Source organism: Lagenorhynchus albirostris, chromosome 1 (genome assembly GCF_949774975.1).
Source record: "Lagenorhynchus albirostris chromosome 1, mLagAlb1.1, whole genome shotgun sequence".
Classification (NCBI taxonomy): Eukaryota; Metazoa; Chordata; class Mammalia; order Artiodactyla; family Delphinidae; genus Lagenorhynchus; species Lagenorhynchus albirostris.
Genome location: NC_083095.1, coordinates 125630961 through 125651228, shown reverse-complemented (window position 1 = coordinate 125651228; position 20268 = coordinate 125630961). Strand labels below are relative to the sequence as shown.

The window sequence follows — 20268 nt, the reverse complement described above, 5'->3', positions numbered from 1 at the left end:
TGCATCTTGGGTGTATGAAGGAAGGGCCTTAAAACATTTTGCTAGGCTTCCAGGGAAGCAGGGAAACTTCTCATTTACCTCTTCAGTCAGTTACCCCACTACACTCTGCAACACTCACTAAGAATTACCTTTAAAAAAAAGTTAAAAGGAAGAAGAAACAAATGGTGTCCAGAAACTTAACTGAGTACACGTGTGTGTGGTAAAAATTCACTCTGTAAGTTTACCCCATGTACCATTTTCTCTACCACTATAAAGTTTCACTGGCTATATTTTGTGTTGCTGAGACAATGTAAAAATATATTTTATTCATAGTTTTTAGATAACTTTTCAGAAAACTTAATTACGGTTTAATCAGAGCTTTATGTTTACTGACTAAGTATATTGTTACATTTTGCTGTTATAGTTAGCAGCCGTAACAGAATCAGTATGTTTGAGAACGTTATACAATACATATTTTCCAAATACACTAAGCTTGTTAAAATGCTATATTGATTGTGCCCTAAAGCAAGTTCTAATTTTGTCTGAACATTTTTCATTTCATTATTTGAATTCACAAAACAAAAACCACGAACTCTGCTTTGAGCAATAATACTGTACATTCCTTTTCTTTCTTTCTCTTATAATACTGACCAGGTAAAGTATGGAAATTTTAGGGTCAAGAGGATAACATAATACAAAGTCACACTTAAAAATCAAAGTAATGTTTAAAAAAACTTGATGCCTAATACCCACAGCCCAAGTCGCTATTGCTATTTCCCCCTCTAATTTAGTAACCTGCTCCTCCAATTCAGTTTTATTTCACAAATCAGAACCTAAACTTATTTCACTCCAGTAAGGCAGCAATTTAACAGGAACATGGTCTCTTATATCAACGACAGAGCAATGAAAAAAAATTGTGGCAGAAAGTTATACACAGTAAATGCCTTTTGGACTTTCCAGTGAATTATTTTCCAAAAAAAGCAATTTAAGTAAATACCCTAGATGCTATGGTATACAAATATTTGCTTGTGCTATATGCCAACCAAGAGTCTATAATTTTCTAACACATCAGATACTGTAAAATAGCTAAAAAAAATTAATGTGTCTTATAAATCAAGAAATGCACCACCTCCACTAGCACAACCATACAATTAATCTAGGGATTCAATTATTAAATTCAAAGCTTTTGATAAGTAAAGACCCAAAGGATAGACCAAATAACAAGTTATGTTGCAATAATTCTGTCAGCCAAGTAATGGTTGCTTTAACATCTACTAAAAAGCATCTAAAATTAACAACTAGAGGTGGTGCATCACTGACTTTCAGGATTATATATTAATTTATATCTTACATCCAAAAATAATTTGGGTTAAAAATTAGGAAACTTAAGAGTGTGAATGGCAAACAGGAAAACCCTGGCTTGAGAAGTAGGCCCAAGTACTGACCCTAGGTGTCAGAACAAATTAAAGGTGTACAACTCGATGTTTTGATAGTGAGTTCTAGTCTTTTTTTTTTAATTATTTTATTTTTATTTATTTATTTTTGGTTGCACTGGGTCTTTGTTGCTGTGCGCAGGATTCCTCTAGTTACGGCGAGCGGGGGGCTACTCTTCACTGCAATGCGCGGGCTTCTCACTGCGGTGGCCTCTCCTGTTGAGAAGCACGGGCTCTAGGTGAGCAGGCTTCAGTAGTTGTGGCACACTGGCTCAGTAGTTGTGGCTCGCAGGCTCTAGAGCAAAGGCTCAGTAGTTGTGGCACACAGGCTTTGCTGCTCTGTGGTATGTGGGATCCTCCTGGACCAGGGATCAAACCCATGTTGCCTGCACTGGCAGGCAGATTCTTTTTTTTTTTTAAATAAAGTTATTTATTTAATTTATTTATTTTTGGCTGTGTTGGGTCTTCATCACCGCACACGGGCTTTCTGTAGTTGTGGCGAGCAGGGGCTACTCTTTGTTGCAGTGCATGGGCTTCTCATTGTGGTGGCTTCTCTCGTTGTAAAGCATGGGCTCTAGGCGCACGGGCTTCAGTAGTTGCGGCATGCAGGCTCAGTAGTTGTGGCTCACGGGCTCTAGAGCACAGGCTCAGTAGTTGTGGTGCACGGGCTTAGTTGCTCTGCAGCATGTGGGATCTTCCCAGACCAGGGATCGAACCGGTGTTCCCTGCATTAGCAGGCAGATTCTTATCCACTGTGCCACTAGGAAAGCCCCCACAGGCGGATTCTTAACCATTGCACCACCAGGGAAGTCTCCTGAGTTCTAGTCTTGATTTGACCGTGGGCATGCCACTTAACCCTTCCAAGCTTTTTTTTTTTTTTTTAATTTTGGCCGTGCTGCGCATCTTGCGGGATCTTAGTTCCCTGTCCAGGGACTGAACCCGGGGCAACGAAGACCCAATGCAGCCAAAAATAGATTTAAAAACAAAGACGAGCAATTTGAGGTGGGCCTTCAGAAGAACACAAAGCAAACCTGTTCCTCTGTCTACACAAATGCCCTTCAGACTTTTTTATGTCAACTGTCATGGGACCCCTTAATTTTCTCTTTTTCAGATAAAAGTCAGCCAATTCCTCTGACCACTTCTCAACTCAAATAACAGTTCCTCCATGAGGCCCTTCCTGTTACCTCCTGAGGAAGTAGCTAAAAGTCGTCACTCCTCCCTTGGCCCCCCAGAGGCTGTGTGCCACACAGACAGACACACAGCCTGGACCGTGAGGCCCCGTACTTACCTGTGGACAGAGCTTCTCCCTCTACTGGACACAGCTCCAGTGAGAGCCTGGCTGTCCCCAACAGCTGACACAAGTGCCCTCCACACAGCACATGCTCAGAACATGCCCCACTAATGAATGAAGGAGATTAGACAGGCAAATTTCCCAGACCCCGTGTTATTCTCTCCATGCTCCTCTGAGTGGTCTCTGAACTGTCCACATCTCTCTGTAAACCCAGTACCCAGAACTAGAGACAAAAATCCAAAAGTGGCACCCTGCAAGATGAAGTCAATCCCAAATGAGATACCCTCCTAATGCAGCCAAGAGAACAGATTTTAGTGTAAACTAGATCTCTTCCACCCTATAAAAATAGAAGTGTGCTAATGCTTATCTGTTCACAAAGACTTCTGCTGGGGACTTAAATTTCTTTATAAAGAAAGCACTTTTATTAAAATAAAATATTAGAAAGAAGTCTTGCTGCTTCAAAACTATTTTTCCCTAAAAGGAGATAGGGTTGAAATACTTAGATTCAGCAAATTCTTACTTGAAATATTACCATAATGTATTGATTTTTACCAGACTCAATTGACTGAAAAGTTGTTTGTGTAGCAATATTGGCCAAACCAATATACTAGAACGATTTTGTTACCCACAGTAATCAAGTGCATTTCTGAAGTATAATTATACTGTCATAAAAATAAAGCCAAGATACCCTTTTCCAAGCAATAAAACAATAGGGGCTATAAAACAGGAAGAAGAAAAGGCTAAATAAATGAGATTTTTTAAAATGAAATTTAGTGTCTTTCAAAAACACCGCTGCCACCTCTTCCTTCCCTTAAGCGAAGGTTAGCAGAAAATGATCAATACTTCAATCTCAATAAACTATTTCAATAATAGTTAATTTGGGTGGAAACAGAGTCTGAAAATCTCTGCTCAGCGACCTGTGACATCCTGTCATGTTGGCTGGATGCCAATAATCCATCACTGCCATAATGGATATGAGCATGTGTGAAGCTATGGGAACATGGAGATGGGGCAGCAAAGGTGGGAAAGGTGTAGAGAATCAGGAGCTCAGGTTCATTCTTCAGATTCTAATCAATACAATACACATTATTGTATGAAACAAACCTATAACGGTGAATGCTGAGACAGGGAGAGAGGGAAGCATACATAATTAATTTTATTTGACAAATACTCATTGATTTTCTGAAAATATTAGTATCTTTGCTTGTCACATGATACTATAATACAATCCAGCTATATACAAGTTATTTAATTTTACATTAAGATGATGTCTTGTTTGCTTGTTTAAAATATGATCTTGGCTGCAAGGAAAAGGTGCTTCATTTGATTGGAAATTTAAAGTTAAAATAAATCAAACAATCACCCTAGCTCTTGGGTCAATATCAAAACCATTTAAAAACTACTCTTAATTTACAAGATGCACTTCAGGGAAAAAACATAAAGGAGTGGAGTCACTGATACAGTTGTCAGAGAAGCTGGGGTTAGGCCTGTTTTGGTTTGGCACCTTCAGGTTGTTTGGTGAAAAGGGAAGTGAGAGTTTTTCTGGGTATTATGTGGTTCCCAATACTTTCATCAGGGAACCTCTTTGTTATGCTTTCCCCTCAGGGATCCTATGTTTTAAAATATTTTGTTTACTAAACAGCATTTAATTAGACAACAATTCATGTATTTTCTCATTTTCTAATTTTCATGAAATAAATCATGTTAAGTGTAATAAGCTGATATAATTCCAGCCCCGAAACAAAAATGTAATGTTTTAGTTGGTCTGTACAGCCATATCATGAGGGCAGAATACAATTTAATAGCTCCTGTGATCTCAATTACCATCTTCAAGGACCATCTTCACCCTGTCGCCCAACAAATATTTCATAAAATTGGTAAGACAACAGAAATGAAGAGAAACCAACACCTTTGAGAATTATTATCCCCTCCCTCTTCTCTTGTCTCTAGATATGGTCAAATTAATTCTTAAATAATGGTATATATCCAATCTTCAAAATGCCATGTAGTCAGCATATATGCTGCTGATTAAACCACTGAGAAAATTCTACCACAAACCCAGGTTAGACCCTTAACTGTACTGTAGGAAGCAGCTGGATTTAGAAAGTTCACTAATATTTTCCAACACCTAGAGATTAGAATACATGGCCAGAAAGCTGACAACTTGAGTCTTAGCCTGAATAATTTGCATTAAGGAAAAAGATAACATAACAGATGATCCTTAAGTGCTTGCTGGCTAACTGACTTAGCACGACCTAAATCCTAAGAGTTAGATACTACTTCATTTCTGGACCCAAAGCTTATGTGACTCCATCAAACAATGCACTGAAGGAGCAAAGGACCTGAGTGACCGGCCTTCATTATCACAAATTGTTTCCAAAGTAACTGGGCCTATTAATTACTTTCATTTCTACATGACATACTATCCAAGAAAAACAGACAGTAACTAGAATGTTAATGGATACCAAACACTCAGTTTTAACATCTGAAAGAAAATTAATCATTCAAACATATGCCCTTAGTTGAGAAATCCCTACTCTTCTCGGTGAATGTTCTAAAACAATTACACAGTCTCAAAATTATGCAGCCTCTAAAACTAGCCAGGTATGGGGAGGATCCAATTAAAGAGCTCTACTAAAACCTGCTTGGAAAAAACCTCCACTTGCCTCATTCTCATTCCAGCCAACACATATAAAGCATCTATTCTATCCTTAGGACAGTGCTGGGTACACTAGAAAATACAAGGAAACACAATGGACTCTGCTTGACCTTGAGAAACAACACTGCCTTGGGGATAAACAGAGTGGCAGGACGAGATGCTGTGTAGAATGCTGGCTTTGCCACATGAATGTGAGCTCTAGCTTTTTCCAGTGGAAAAATGTGCTTACCATTATACCAGCTGTCCTACAGCAATTTGAAATTAACTATGATAAAAGAGAATATATCTTGAAACTCTGAAAAGAATCATTCTATTTAAGTTAATATATAAGATATAATAATAAATCATATTCATGAGGCAACTAGAGAATAAAAGGAAACAAAGAAGTGTATGATGTATCATAACATAATGTAGAACTTCTCAAAGTTAATTCAACACAACTCTAATTCTGTGAGATATTCCTCAAAAAAAGAATCCTATGGCCAAGTAAGCACAGGAAGCCCAGGGATTAACGATTTGTCTATCACTGGTACTATCACGAACAGTAGCTAACGTTTAGTAAGTGTCAGTTACAGTGCTGTCTTTTCTATGAAACATCTGATTTAACTGCACAGTAACTTTATAAGATAGGTATTATAGGTATATTATCTCCATTTTACACATGGGGAAACTGAGGTAGAAGACGTTACGTAACTTTCCCAAGGTCACACAAGCTAGTTAGTGGCAGGTGCAGGGTTCACACCCAGAGCCTCCACATTTAACCGCAACACATACTGTTCTCTATTTCCCCGAAGTTTTCGAAATTTATTGTGAATCTACCAGAAGGGAATAGAACATGTGTGTTTCCTGATTTATTTTTGTGGAGAAACTTGTAGCACTCTGGCAAATGGAGCAATAATTAAAGTGCGTTCATTTCCTTTTCTTAAATTATTCTTCTTCCTAGGCTTGGGCTATACTTTAGTCTAGGGTATTTCCTTTATGATCTATTTCATCCAAACTAGTAATCCAACAGATACCACAATTTAAAATTACCTGCCTAGATCAATATCATAATAGTAGCGCAGCAGGGGACTACACACAGAATCCACGTTTGGTTTAAATATCTGGGCCCAGAAATTCATATTGTATAACTGAGAAGAACATCTAGACTTAAAGGATGAAAATGTGATCAACTATCAAATACTATATATTGCAGTTACACAATATCATATCCCTTGAAACTCACAACACCCCATCAAGTGGAGCAAATAAGACTGAAATATTAAACTTTTGCTTTACATTTATTATTCTTTATAAGAAAAAAATTAAATAGGCCCATTAGGCAGTTTTGCTACCAATGAGTGGATTTTCCAATATTTTCTTCATCTAGTTTATGTAGCATAAACTGTAATGTAATCATTTTTGTTTGAAAAATCACAGTTTTTATAGTCAACACCATTAAGGTAAACTTAATATAGGAGAAAGTCAATCATAACACACCAAACACTTAGTTTTACAGAGACTTCAGTAAAGTGGCTTTTCATTTCCTGATGATTATACAATTTCTTTGTGCTGCACTAAAAGCCAGGGATATAAGAACAACACAAATTGAAACCCAGACAGAAATGAAGACCAATGATCAATGATAAGTGGTTATTCAATGTGATATCTTCATGTCTCTCCCCTTAAGAATCACCTAGGCAATAAGTGAAATGTCTTCTTTTTTATAAGAAATCTATTACATAAAATAAAGTACTAAAATGATCATGATACTGGCACTAACCCTCTGTAAACAACCACTGTCAAAAACATACTAAGGGCTTCCCTGGTGGCGCAGTGGTTGAGAGTCCGCCTGCCGATTCAGGGAACACGGGTTCGTGACCCGGTCCGGGAGGATCCCACATGCCGCATAGCGGCTGGGCCCGTGAGCCATGGCCACTGAGCCTGAGCGTCCAGAGCCTGTGCTCCACAGTGGGAGAGGCCACAACAGTGAGAGGCCCGCGTACCGCAGGAAAAAAAAAAAAAAAAAAAAAAAAAACCCATACTAAATCTTACAATACATACTGAGCATTAGCAATGGTAGCTAACTAAATGAACCCAGGATAAGTCGCTAATGTCACCGCAACATCCTAGCAAACTGAAGAACTCATGCTTAAGGACGTCCCCTTGGATACTGTGGCCCTAATAAAAAGAAAATGTCTAGCCATGCTTCTTAGCTAAAAACAACATAACCCAGGCGAATGGGGAGTTATTGTTGAATGGGTATAGGGTTTCAGATCTGCAAGCCAAAAAGAGTCCTGCAGATGGACAGTGGTGATGGTTACACAACAGTGTGAATGTACTTAATGCCACTGAACTGTAGACTTAAAAATGGTTGCGATTGTAATTTTTATGTTATATGTTTCTACCACAATCAAGAATACCAGTTAAAGAAAAACAACACTAACATAATTTTATGTTGTAATTTTTCCTTGCTGGATGGGCATATTATTTCCACTTCCCTGTATCCCCTCTCCCCTTTTTTTATGAACCTGTTTTAAGATAAAAGGTTAAAATTTTAATATCTAGGATATTATTTCTAATAAAAATTACCTGATGGAGTTTGGTGGTCTTACGCTTTCTCCCTTCTAGAATAATAAATAATTATTAGAATAATATCTAGAATAATATCCTACCCTTCTAGGATAGTAAATTCACAATAGGTCTTCAATTAAAAAATAAAAGCATGCTTGAGAATCAAACATTTGGTGAAACAACAAAAATAAGTAGGTTAGGAGTCTAAAGAAATGTTTTTGGACTCTATTCGACCAATAAAAGGAGTCAAAAGAGTTGCTAGACATCTTTTCTGTTTTATTACACCTGAACACCAGCATAAAAGCATTAAGAAAAAGAAAGGTTGAGATTTTGAGAACCGCTCCCTCCAGGGAACTCAAGAGAAGTAAATTGGAGTGTACATGTTCCTTCTTATTTCTAAAGGTACCTGAACTCAAGAACCTTCAGGACAGGGTAAAAAGTCAAGTCAGATAAGAGTGAGGAAGAGAAGACTAGGATGAAGAGATGCTATTTATGCAGTACTGGGGGACTGCATGGGAAGGAATGCTAGTATGATTCACGGAAGGACAACAAACTTTTTAGACACATGAGGCATCACACATTTTAAGGGCAAGACCCAAGGATTGTGAAAGAAATGTGTTATTATTTAATTCTCTGAATTATCATAGTGGAAGCACTTAACTTTCAGACCAACTATTCACCATAGTCAGTTATCTATAGGAAAAAACAATCCAAATATGTAAGCATACGTTCTTAAAGGACTATGTTAAAGGACTTTAGGAGAAAGGACTCACACCCTGGCTCTATCTACAGAGAGGACAGAAGCCCTGGGTGGGGGACTGGATCAGATAACTTTGAAGGAGCTTCTAACCCTGAGAAATCTGATTCTATGCCAACACTGTATCTGTGTGGAGGATGTTCTGGAATTTTAGGATGTGATCTTTCGCATTCATGGGCAACAGGGCGATTTTGCAACAGGGCAATTTTTATCTGTATTCACGTCATTAGTAAGAACTTAAAATTCTAAGAAAATCAGTAACCAGTTAAACATAAATTAAATAATTTACAACTTTGAAAATATATATTAATATCAATAGTAAAACATCTAAGGTAAAAACACAATCATAATGTGATGCAGGGTTAGTGTATATATGGAAAACAGCTCTCTGGAGGAAAGCTTTATTACTCCCTCAGGGCTTTCTTACAGAGTATGGATTTTTTAATTCCTAGTGGAATATTTTTCATACACCATTGCAGACTATTAAGTACCAGACATTACATTATGTAGTTTAAACTTTGCACTACTGCACGAGAAAGACTTCCCTGTTGAGAGAACTATTTTTTACGGTTAGCATTTTTTAATATGAAAATGAACACTTCTTTAGGGTAAGATCACTGCAATTGGAATTTGGGAGAATTTTATAACTTAACATATTCATCAATGTGTAGAAATTCTCTCAGGGAGTAGGGTGAGGAGAGAAGGAAACACAACAGGAAGAAGGCTTTTTAATAACTGAGTGTTGACACAGGGCAAAGCAATGGTATTTATAAGGTTTGTCTTCCACTGAGCATAGCTGTACGTACACAGGCAGGGGACTAGCATAGGGTGCTAGCAAGTTAAAAAAAATAAAAATAACGGTGTTAAAGAGCGAAGGAAAAAAATACATTAAACTTCAGGCCGGTTAAAGGTACACTTGCTAATGGTGGACTATTAAATGCTCACCCAGGAGAGATGCAGACTCAGAAATATTAAAAAGGCAATATAAATGCACTTTTCCAAGCAATTCCTGAGAAAATAGATTCCTTGCAGAATTTTGGAGTCAAATGTGGAAATAAAATCTAAGCACTGGTGGTCATTTAAAAATCTTTGCCATGGAGAACTTGGATACCCACATTTGGCAAAAGTGGATAGAAAGTTTAAACAAAATTGACTACTCACTTGTAGACTGTGCCTCCGTTGCCATGACCAAGAGTGTCTCGATACCGTATGTCTTGTTCATTCATCTCCACAAGAAAGAAAGAAAAACAAAAAGGGTGTCATGCTGTGGATAGAAATGTCAAGGAAAAGCAACTCTGGGCCATAAACAACAAGCAGTCTGGGTCATTTCAAGTTCAGCTGCAAGAACGAGAAGATCAATACAACATTTGCTGTCCAATTTATAAAAGACGATACCAAGGGACAAAGTGATGGAAAGTTTAATGACAATTTGTTTGCCTGGGTCATTTCATTAAAGTTTGATAAAAGGTGTCAAAATGGAATGATATAACATAGCTCAAAAGGGTCAGGTCAGAGATACTGATAAGAACACAGTCTCCAGCACTACATAACCACTGCCAAACAGCACTGCACATAACCAGAGTCAAACTTGGCAAGAAACACACACACACACACACACACACACACACACACACACACACATTTCTAGTAATCCAATGCACAATTTGTAAATAAATCAGCCCCTGAAAACTCCTCAAGTGACCCTCTAATTAACATTAAACAAACTAACTGAATAATGTTAACGATTTTCCTAGAGTAGATATAGCCTTTTTTTACTTTTTTTTTTTTTTTTTTTTTGCAGTACGCGGGCCTCTCACTGTTGCGGCCTCTCCCATTGCGGAGCACAGGCTCCAGACGCGCAGGCTCAGCGCCCATGGCTCACGGGCCCAGCCACTCCATGGCATGTGGGATCTTCCCGGACCGGGGCACGAACCCGTGTCCCCTGCATCGGCAGGCAGACTCTCAACCACTGCGCCACCAGGGAAGCCCAATATAGCCTTTTTTTGAAAATGATAAATTAGTACACAGCAATAGCTGGGTAGAAATCTTATGCTCATGGAAAAGTGCTAAATCAATGCACTTTAAAATGCACATATAGTCAAATATTATAAGGCATAAAAGGAAAACAGATAGGCATGTGATTCATATAAAGTCATTTTTGTAATTTATTATATAAAACAGTATGTGCATTTTCCCAGGTTCTGTAAAACTATTATACCACAAATACTATTCTCATTTGAATCGTGAATAGAAGTGAACTATTTTAGTACCCCAAAAATAATGTTTTAGAGTTTGAAAGAACTCCCTAAATAATTATTTATCAAATGACTTTAAGACTAGTCAGATTCTATTTGAGGCATTCAGTAATTTTCTACACACTGGTCCAGTTGCTCAAAAATTAACTGCCAACTTTATTCACTAAATGGATTCAATAAAGGTGTTATTTTCCATATAGCTAAAGCTCGGGAAAAGCCATAGTAAGCCCTGAAAAAAATCAATTTCCAGGGAATTGCACTGCCTTGCATGGGCAGGAAATGGATGGAGTTTTTAATTCAATATCACCTGGAAAAAAATAGTTTGCTTTCAGACCATTATAGTAAAGCCACCAATGGAATAAAGCAAGGTTCCATTTATCAAGGGAAATATTTTTGTCTATACATTTCTCAGGCTGAAGCTTCAGAGAGCTGTGATAATTAGGAACATAGTGCAGATAACAGAAACAGCTTCCTTTCCAAGCCATTCTGCCAAACCCTGAAAGAATATTGACAGATTAATGTATAAAGGCCAATTCAGCACCCCATTTAATTGTAGTAAAACCTGACTGACTTAATTTGCAATTAGCTAGTTACTATATTTAGGGTCAGAGGCAAAATGACAGACAAGTCAGAAAAATTGGCAACAATTTTCCTATTTGAGGGAAATTCTGTGGCATGAAGAAAGAAAATCTCATTATTCTGGACCAAAAAACAAATTTTAAAACAGCATGAAGAAAAGTAGCACATCAAGTTGAGATACTAAATAAACTAGCAGAGTTGCTACTGGGTTTGATTTGATCAAAGGGTGTAAGAGATACATATGTAAATAGCAGTATCTATTGGCAGATACAAACAGGCTAATTCCTTGAAAACATTCCTCAAGGTAGTCCAAACATGACTCTAACAACCTAATTTGTACTATTAACTTGCTTAACAAGCTGCACCCTCATCACAGCCTGAAGTAAATTTCTAGGAGAAATTTTACTCACTCAACGTCTACAAATTCTGAATTGGTGGCACTGAAATTTAAGGGTAAGCAGGATGTAGCTATAGAATCCAGGCTCTGGAGAGGTCACAACCTGTGATTACATTCCCTCCACCTCCACCACTCCAGGTAAAAGGACCAGTAGTTTCCTCTTAGAAAAATATAAACATAAGACTCATTGATATTATACATTCCAGTGATATACTGTGAGAGACCTAGGACTTCGGAGGGGGCTTGATTTTGTGGTATTTTGTTGGAGGCAGTAAATGCAAAGGGGCAGGTCTCTGAGCAGCTTCAACCACTATAATCCCAACACCATAGTCTTTTTAAACTTTAATACCCACTAGGTTGAAAAGAGAAGTGGAGCAGCCACCCATCCAGCACTCCAACCTAACCAGGAGTGGTAGATGCAAAAAAAAAAAAAAAAGAGGCAGCGGATAAGCTGAACGCTCCAGAGAGATGGGGGATGATGTTGTGGGCGTTGTATGGGGCGTGGGGGTGTGTGTGTGTGTGCACGCACATGCATGCGCACGCTAACACAATGTTTAGGCAAATTCAAGGGTGGAAATTTGGAATCCCTCAGATAATGAGAAAGATTTTAAGAGTCTCATAAAGATAAAAATGGTTTTAAAAAATAAGTTCTAGAACCACGTCACTCAAAAAGATAGTATCCATAAAAAATTGTTTTGACACTGTTTTAAAGTTTTATATAGACATTTGCCTGGCCTATAAATTGATTGATAGATTATTCTATTTAAAAATATCAGGGGCTTCCCTGGTGGCGCAGTGGTTGAGAGTCCGCCTGCCAATGCAGGGGACACGGGTTCGTGCCCCGGTCCAGGAAGATCCCACATGCCATGGAGTGGCTGGGCCCGTGAGCCATGGCCGCTGAGCCTGCACGTCCGGAGCCTGTGCTCCGCAACGGGAGAGGCCACAACAGTGAGAGGCCCGCGTACTGCAAAAAAAATTAAAAAAAAAAAAAAAATATATATATATATATATCAGATCTTTTTTTCTTTTTGCTTATTTGAATCTTCCAATTTTTATAGAGTATTCAAATATTATTCATGTTAAAAAAGTTTTAAAAACTATTAGGGTCAAGCTTATAAACTGATCACAAACGAATTTTGAGAATTTTGTATATCTAATCAAAATGGATTACTTTAATTGATCTTAAATATAAAAAATCATTAAAGGGATCAACAAGTAGCTAATAACATTTCTGCCTTTTTAGTTTAGAGAGCATATTAATTCAACTTTTCAAAATAAAGCATAGGAACTGTACTCATTATGATACAAAAGTGGGATTTATAAGCCTACAAAGTACAACATTTAAATATTACAGTTGGGATCAAGTATCATAAAAATCACACACTTTTACAACATTTTAAACATATAACCCAATTCGTTTGGGTCATATAACTAGTAAATAGCAACTAGCCAAGGTGAGAACTCAGTCTTTCAGGTTACTCTGCTCAGTGCTCTATCTTAGCAGTTGATCTCATGTGTAAGTACAGAGAGACATCCTCTCCATCAATGGTGCCTGGTCCATAGGAAGGAAAATAATCAAATGAAGGGCACTCAAAAGTTAAAAGCGATTTCATCAACTACGATATTTGCTTTTAAGAAGAGAAATCACATAGCTCTCTAGATAAAAAAGAGGTAAAAGAAAGTTTTTATTCAATAAAGATACCAAATAATTTTAAAATATAAATCAGTTTCCTTGTTTTGACTAAAAAAAAAAAGCAAATGAAAGGCAGAATAATAGATGTGAGGGAGAAGGGAGAAAAAACCCTGAGAGTTACAATGACGTGTCAACTGCCGCGACGGCAAATGACCTGGGAGAGGTGATTGGCACTGGGCTCTGCCGCTGCTACTGAAAGAGAGGTGGGGGCTGTGAAAGAACGTGGACGTGACACCCCAGGGGGCGGAAAGGTTGTGTCGGTGCAGGGAGGGGAGGTGCCATGCAGTTTGGACTTACACAGTCTCATTCATCTATGTTTAGGTCTTCGTATGGGATCTGAGACGAACCATAAGAATCTAAGAGTTTTATGTACTGGTAATAGGACAATCTTTAAAGCTAACTTTACAGTCGAATACTATTTTTCTTCCTCCTTCTTTTTTTTTTTTTTCTAAACACAGAAAGTTTTTTAAAGGCATCTGAAGTTCTCAAAATAACAGCCAAACATGAAGCAGGATTAGAATTATTTCTAGTTTTGTGACTTCACAGTACATTTATACTTGATTTACCAGAAATAGAAAAATACTGTCAACCTCTCCTACAAATTATAAAAAACAAACAGACGAAAGACAACTTCAGAGATGCAAAGGTCAAAGTCATACATCCTTGGAGTGACTGTACTTTTTTAATCCTTTAAATTGACCCACTGGGCCATTTCTAATCAGTTTCAAATCAAGGGCCAACGTTAAACAGATGATACTGCACTACAACTGAAGTGGGAAAAACACACCCAGAAAACACATCAGTGGTGCTGATTTATAGCTCTCAGTACAACTTGCCAAAAATACCTTATGATTTGTTTTTTTTTAAGCTGGCAAAAAGGAATCCTCCCTCACAAAGCAATTACAGAAGAACAATGTCTCCATTCCAAAGACTAAATGCTAAACTTTTTAAAGTGTTTAATATAATGTTAACGAAATTAATGGGGAAAATCAAATGGAATTCAATTATAGATCAGCAAAGAAAATATTCTTTATTGTCTGCCTGTGTTAAGAAGAATCAGTACCTATTGCTTATAAATCATTAAAATAAAAAAGCTCAATTAATCCTTATTTTATATGTAAAGGTCTGACAGAAACTAGTCCTATCACCAGACCTTTGCTTCACAAATCGAAGCAATAATAGTTTCAGAAAGCAGTCACACTCTATGAGCAGACAATTGGAGAGATTTAGTAAATCCCACTTTATAGAGCAGAGACTAATCGGAAAACACAAGCCAGTCAAATGTTTCTTATGAACTGTTGACACTATATCAATGCTGAATCAATTGGTGGCATTTACTCTGAGTGACAGAAAAGAAATAAATATTTATATCACATAACCTATATCAATGAACCCAGGCAGAAAGCTATTTCTAACCTGTCAATATTTGATTATCTTGAAGAATCATGTCCCTTTCTTTTAATGATTAATATGAATTCCTTATTAAATCTAAGTGGAGGCTAGTGGAAAGGCAAATCATTATTAATGCTTGAGAGCATAAACCACTAAAATAAAAAACTATGCTCAAGTGTTAAGGTATCGTTAAATGTGACTTACATCTTCCATATCAAGTGGTGTCAGTGTTCAGCCCACAAATTTATTGATGCCACACTGTGCATGTTACCTCACTGCAATGCAATCTCACTCACTCTTTAGTTACCTGATAGCACCAAGGACTGAGGAATTAAGAGGAGGAGGTATTTTGAAGACTTCCAAAGGTGGGAGTTCTTTGTTTTGTACTGTTCGTGTTCGTGAATAAAAGTAAACATAACAATGGCTAATCCTTAAAAGAAAGGAAATGCCATACTGTTTAATGTGGGATTATCACATTCCCAGGGGAAAGCAATAAACAATCTTTAAGTGTCAAAAATCATTGCCATGACAATCTTCCACCAAAGAGAATCTCCTAACCAAGACCACTAAGATATTTATGGTACTAGGTTCAGAACACTAGGAATATTTCAGAATGTTTATTTTTTGCCCTGGAAATAACTGTTTTTCATTTTTGAAAGAGGAATCTATGACAGGTTATTTTCCATTGCCTGGGTTGAACAAATGTAGTTAAAGCTTCTTAATTTATGTCAATTTTGAAATATATTTTCCAGCTGAAGAACACTAGTAACTCACACATAAATTACAGTTAGTAACTAGGATGCAAACATGTTGGAGACACATGAATATCGTAGGCTCAATATTTCAGCTTTTAGTCACGTTAACGCCAAGTGCTGGAGACATGTAAGAAATACACCTGCAGAACCATGTATGCTTCCCTCCGGTGGGGAGAAGAGGGAGAACAAGAGGACAATAATGGGCTTGGCAGTGACCAGGAGAGAGAAGGGCAACCAGGTTTTGTTTCATGTTTCCAAAAACATGCAGGGCACTAGGGGAACATGTATGTGGACCTCAATCTAAACAAAACTTTGGCTGCTTAAAGTTAAAAGTACTATTAGATAAATATGAAATATGGGGACCATTAAGATTATACATACAACATACATACATATGTTGCATATACATACAACACCAGATTCTCCTTAGCCGTATATTGAATAGTTAAGGACTAGAATTCACACACTACAGATGATGATCAGGTGTCAAAACCAGATCAACTCACTTTTTCTAACTGTATTCAAGGGATTCCAGGCTAAACAAGTAAGGCTTCCAGAAGTACCACCATACAGTCCTTGTTTTAACGCATGCACATCTATTAGGCCACAAAGTTACAGGTGATACTAAAGGACAAGCATGAGGACCCAGCTTTGTCTTCTTGACATGCTCCACTACAAGTACCTGATTCATGAAATGCCAATGAGGATTGGAGAGGTCAGCATGTGAAAGCACTGAATAAGCATCTGAGATAATTAAGATTTCAGCCTTCGAAACATGGACGGGAAGTGAACAGCAGTTAAGAAAATCAATAAGAGTCTTTTATTTGCGGTGACACAGATGTCTCAGTCAATAGAGCCTAATAGGCAGGCTTGATCGCGATGGACAGGCGCCTGCCTCCAAGGCTATCAAAGGGCTTCCTCTATAACAAACATTAAAACGCATTTATGTTGCTATTGAAGAATCGAGGACCCTGCAGGTAGCTTAATTTACCAGTGTATGTTTAAAGGCACTATACTATTTCAGATGTGTCAATTTAATTGAATCAAAATTAGTGAGAAATAACTGGGCTGCAGGACTGTTTATCCCTCACTGGCTGGAGTAGGTCATTCTGCTTTAGACGACCAGTCAACTAGGCAAACTGAGGGCTCCTGAAGCCCAGGAATTTTAAATGCCAAAGGTCTGCTGTGACTCTGTTCCCCTAAAATGCCAGTGTTAGTTTTAGGACAAAAGAAGGAACTAAGGTGAGAAAGTAGCAGTTTCTCTTTTTCTCCCTAAAGATAAAGAAAGAAACAGTCACCTCAGGATGCAGGGCCATTTCAACAACCCATGGGTTGACACACTTGTTCAGAACTGATTAACTTTTTTTACACAGAGCTGGCAGCAGGGTGTGTGCATGGTACTTCAATCTGCTGGGAGTGAAACCCATTAGCACAGTTTGAAAAACGTGCTGCAAATTGTTCTGCCAATCAAATTAAGCCGTGTAATTCATTTATGACAAGAAGAATTTTATAGATCCTTTATCTGCTTATTAAGTTTATGGATACAAAAACTAGACAGCACTAAGTTATTACTATAGTCTTAATATGTAATGACACCTACCTGGCCATTGGCTAATATTTTTTTCAGTTCAGCAGAAGACTTCTTCAAGCTGAAAAGAAAAGACATAGTTTTTAATGGCAAGTTCATCAGCACCTCTGAACACCACTGAAAATTCCAGACTAAAACACACTTTTGTTTTAGGGGTAGACATAGACCACACTACTCTTTACATCCTTCTCCCTACATAAAATATTTTCTAAAGTAACTGGCCAAATGGCAAAGGTATCGATAAGGAACTGAAACCCCGTTAGTAATCTAAAGCAATAAAAAAGCCTACTGTCATAATGAAGCTAGGCTATTGTATGGAGTACTTCAGAGACCTCTTTTTGCTATTAGTTCTGCTGCCTTTGAGTAGCCTTACAGTGGTTATTTTATGTGGACTCTGTCATCTGCTAAATGTCAAGTACTTAACACGCACTCTTAGAATGTTCACAGCAAACAAAGATTACAGAACTTCAAAAGATAAAATAATTTAAGTCCTGATTTTGTACTATAGCTAAGAGTTACAATTCAGCTTCCTGGGAAGTAAATGTGTAATAGAAATAAATCCTGGCACTCACTAGCTGTGTGCTCTGGAACAAGATACTTATCTGCTCTGAACCTCAATTACCCCTTTCTATAAAATGGGGGAAATATCAACATTATAGTGTAACCAAGAAAATTAAATATTACAAAAAGCCCTAGCACCTGTTTCTTGCACATAGTAAGTATTAAATCAATTTTAGCTGCCTTCTCTTTCCTTTCCTTTCCTGTAGGTATGAAACCCAGCTTCCGTAGGTATGTAAGAAATATAGAAATCTTCTTCTCTGGACATTTATGACTATGTAAACATATATGTGGATGAGTTTAGGGAAAGCGGCTGAAAGATGCTGTGAAGTCCTTCTAGCTTTATAATGAGTTATACCTGTACACATCCACCCAGTTAGCAGAGTGGTGCATAAAATAATACCTCCTCCCATCAATGTTCTAATTTGAAATTTAAAGCTTGTTAACTCTATCCTTTATCTACTCTAACCCTCTACCCATCTGCCAAATTAACTCTCTTCCCTTTGGTAGTTATCTGTAGATACCTTTCTTCCCACCACACCCTCTCCCAAGACTGGAAGCTCCCTGAGAACAGATACCACATCTTACTCACCTCTCTATATATTCCATCTCCTTCCCGCTCTCGAACCTAGCCCAATGACTTGGCACATACTAAGTGTCTGATAAGTGATAGTCATTATTCTGGTTGTTATTATATGGTAGTAACACACACACACACACACACACACACACACACACACACACTCATTTGGTACCTTTAATAAGTTATATTTGAGAAAACCTCAGACTTCAAGTTTGACCACACTCACGATTCCAAGTTATAATTATTTTTCTTAATAAATACTTCTTAAACTTCTGCTACAATCAAATGCAAACTATGGAGCCCTAGTCTCTACTTTCCCCAGATTTTATAAAACATGTCTTCAGCCAATGATTCTAAACTTTAATAACATCCTCCCAAGTCTAAGAATTCATGCACTCAAGTGGCAATTAAGAATACTGCAGAATGGGACTAAAGCTGAAATACATCCCCCCCAAAATAAACTAAGATCAGTCCAGTTGAAAACAAAATATTAGCCTCTACCATTTCCTGAGTGATGACCATGTGCCACGCACTGTGCTAAATGCTATTACTTAGTATCCTGATCTAATCCTCCCAGTAACTATCCCGCTGTGGGTATATCCTGTGGGGGAAAGTTATTCCTGATACATAAAGAAAACTAAGGTACGAACCTTGTTCAAAGTCTGTCTGTCTTACACACATACTTTTTTTTCTGGAAAACATTTGGACCCTGATATTGCCATAAATGGTCCCAATTTAATATTTGCAATTATTATAAAAACAGAAATGACCAAACAATGCTCAGGCAATGTTTCTCCACAGATATTCCATTATGTCATGCAACTTAAAATAATAACATTTTGATTCATTGCATTTACAAAACACCTTTCATCCAAGAAACAAAATGTGATTCCTTAATACAACTTCATCAATCTTCTTAACACCAGAGGTAGATAGATGGAAAATTTAATCATCCTAATTTTATAGAAGGAGAAAGCCAGAATGTTTAGGAAAGGCCGTGCCTTGGCAGTGGGACGTGAATTCAGTAACTATGGTTTAGGAACACCATGTGGATTAGTAAGCTCAGTTTAATAAACATGTCCACCTAAGGCAAAGACCAATTCATGCTTTGAGAGTAACAGAGGAAAGAACTGATTTTATTCATTATGTCAATATCTGGCTATGAACTTTGGTAAAAAATTATATTTATATATCCTGGCAATTTCTTTGTGCCCCAGTTTACTCAATGTTTTATTTTTATTTATTTATTTATTGGCTGCATTGGGTCTTTGTTGTTGCACACGTGCTCTCTCTAGTTGTGCCGAGCAGGGCTACTCTTCGTTGTGGTGCGTGGGCTTCTCATTGCAGTGGCTTCTCTTGTTGCGGACCACAGGCTCTATGCACGCAGGCTCAGTAGTTGTGGCTCACGGGCTCTAGAGCGCAGGCGCAATAGCTGTGGTGCACGGGCATAGTTGCTCCACGGCATGTGGGATCTTCCTGGACCAGGGCTCAAACCCATGTCCCCTGCATTGGCAGGCGGATCTTTTTCTTTTTTTAAACATCTTTATTGGAGTATAATTGCTTTACAATTTTGTTTTAGTTTCTGCTTTATAACGAAGTGAATCAGCTATACATATACATATATCCCCCATATCTCCTCCCTCTTGTGTCTCCCTCCCACCCTCCCTATCCCACACCTCAAGGTGGTCACAAAGCCCTGAGCTGATCTCCCTGTGCTATGCGGCTGCTTCCCTATTTTACATATTTTACCTATTTTACATTTGGTAGTGTATATATGTCCATGTCACTCTCTCACT

General features: G+C 37.8%; 1 protein-coding gene across 9 annotated transcripts in view; it reads right to left on the bottom strand.

The window, feature by feature from the left end:
* The window catches only part of MAP2K5 (mitogen-activated protein kinase kinase 5), a 262889-nt gene that overhangs the window by 197608 nt on the left and 45013 nt on the right, over positions 1-20268 (bottom strand). For all 9 annotated transcript variants that reach the window (XM_060152940.1, XM_060152910.1, XM_060152922.1 and 6 more), the window contains 2 exons: positions 17344-17392; positions 9834-9898 (listed from right to left, as the gene is read on the bottom strand). In XM_060152940.1, coding sequence (XP_060008923.1) covers positions 9834-9898; positions 17344-17392 — 114 coding nt within the window. The remainder of the gene's footprint in view (positions 1-9833; positions 9899-17343; positions 17393-20268) is intronic.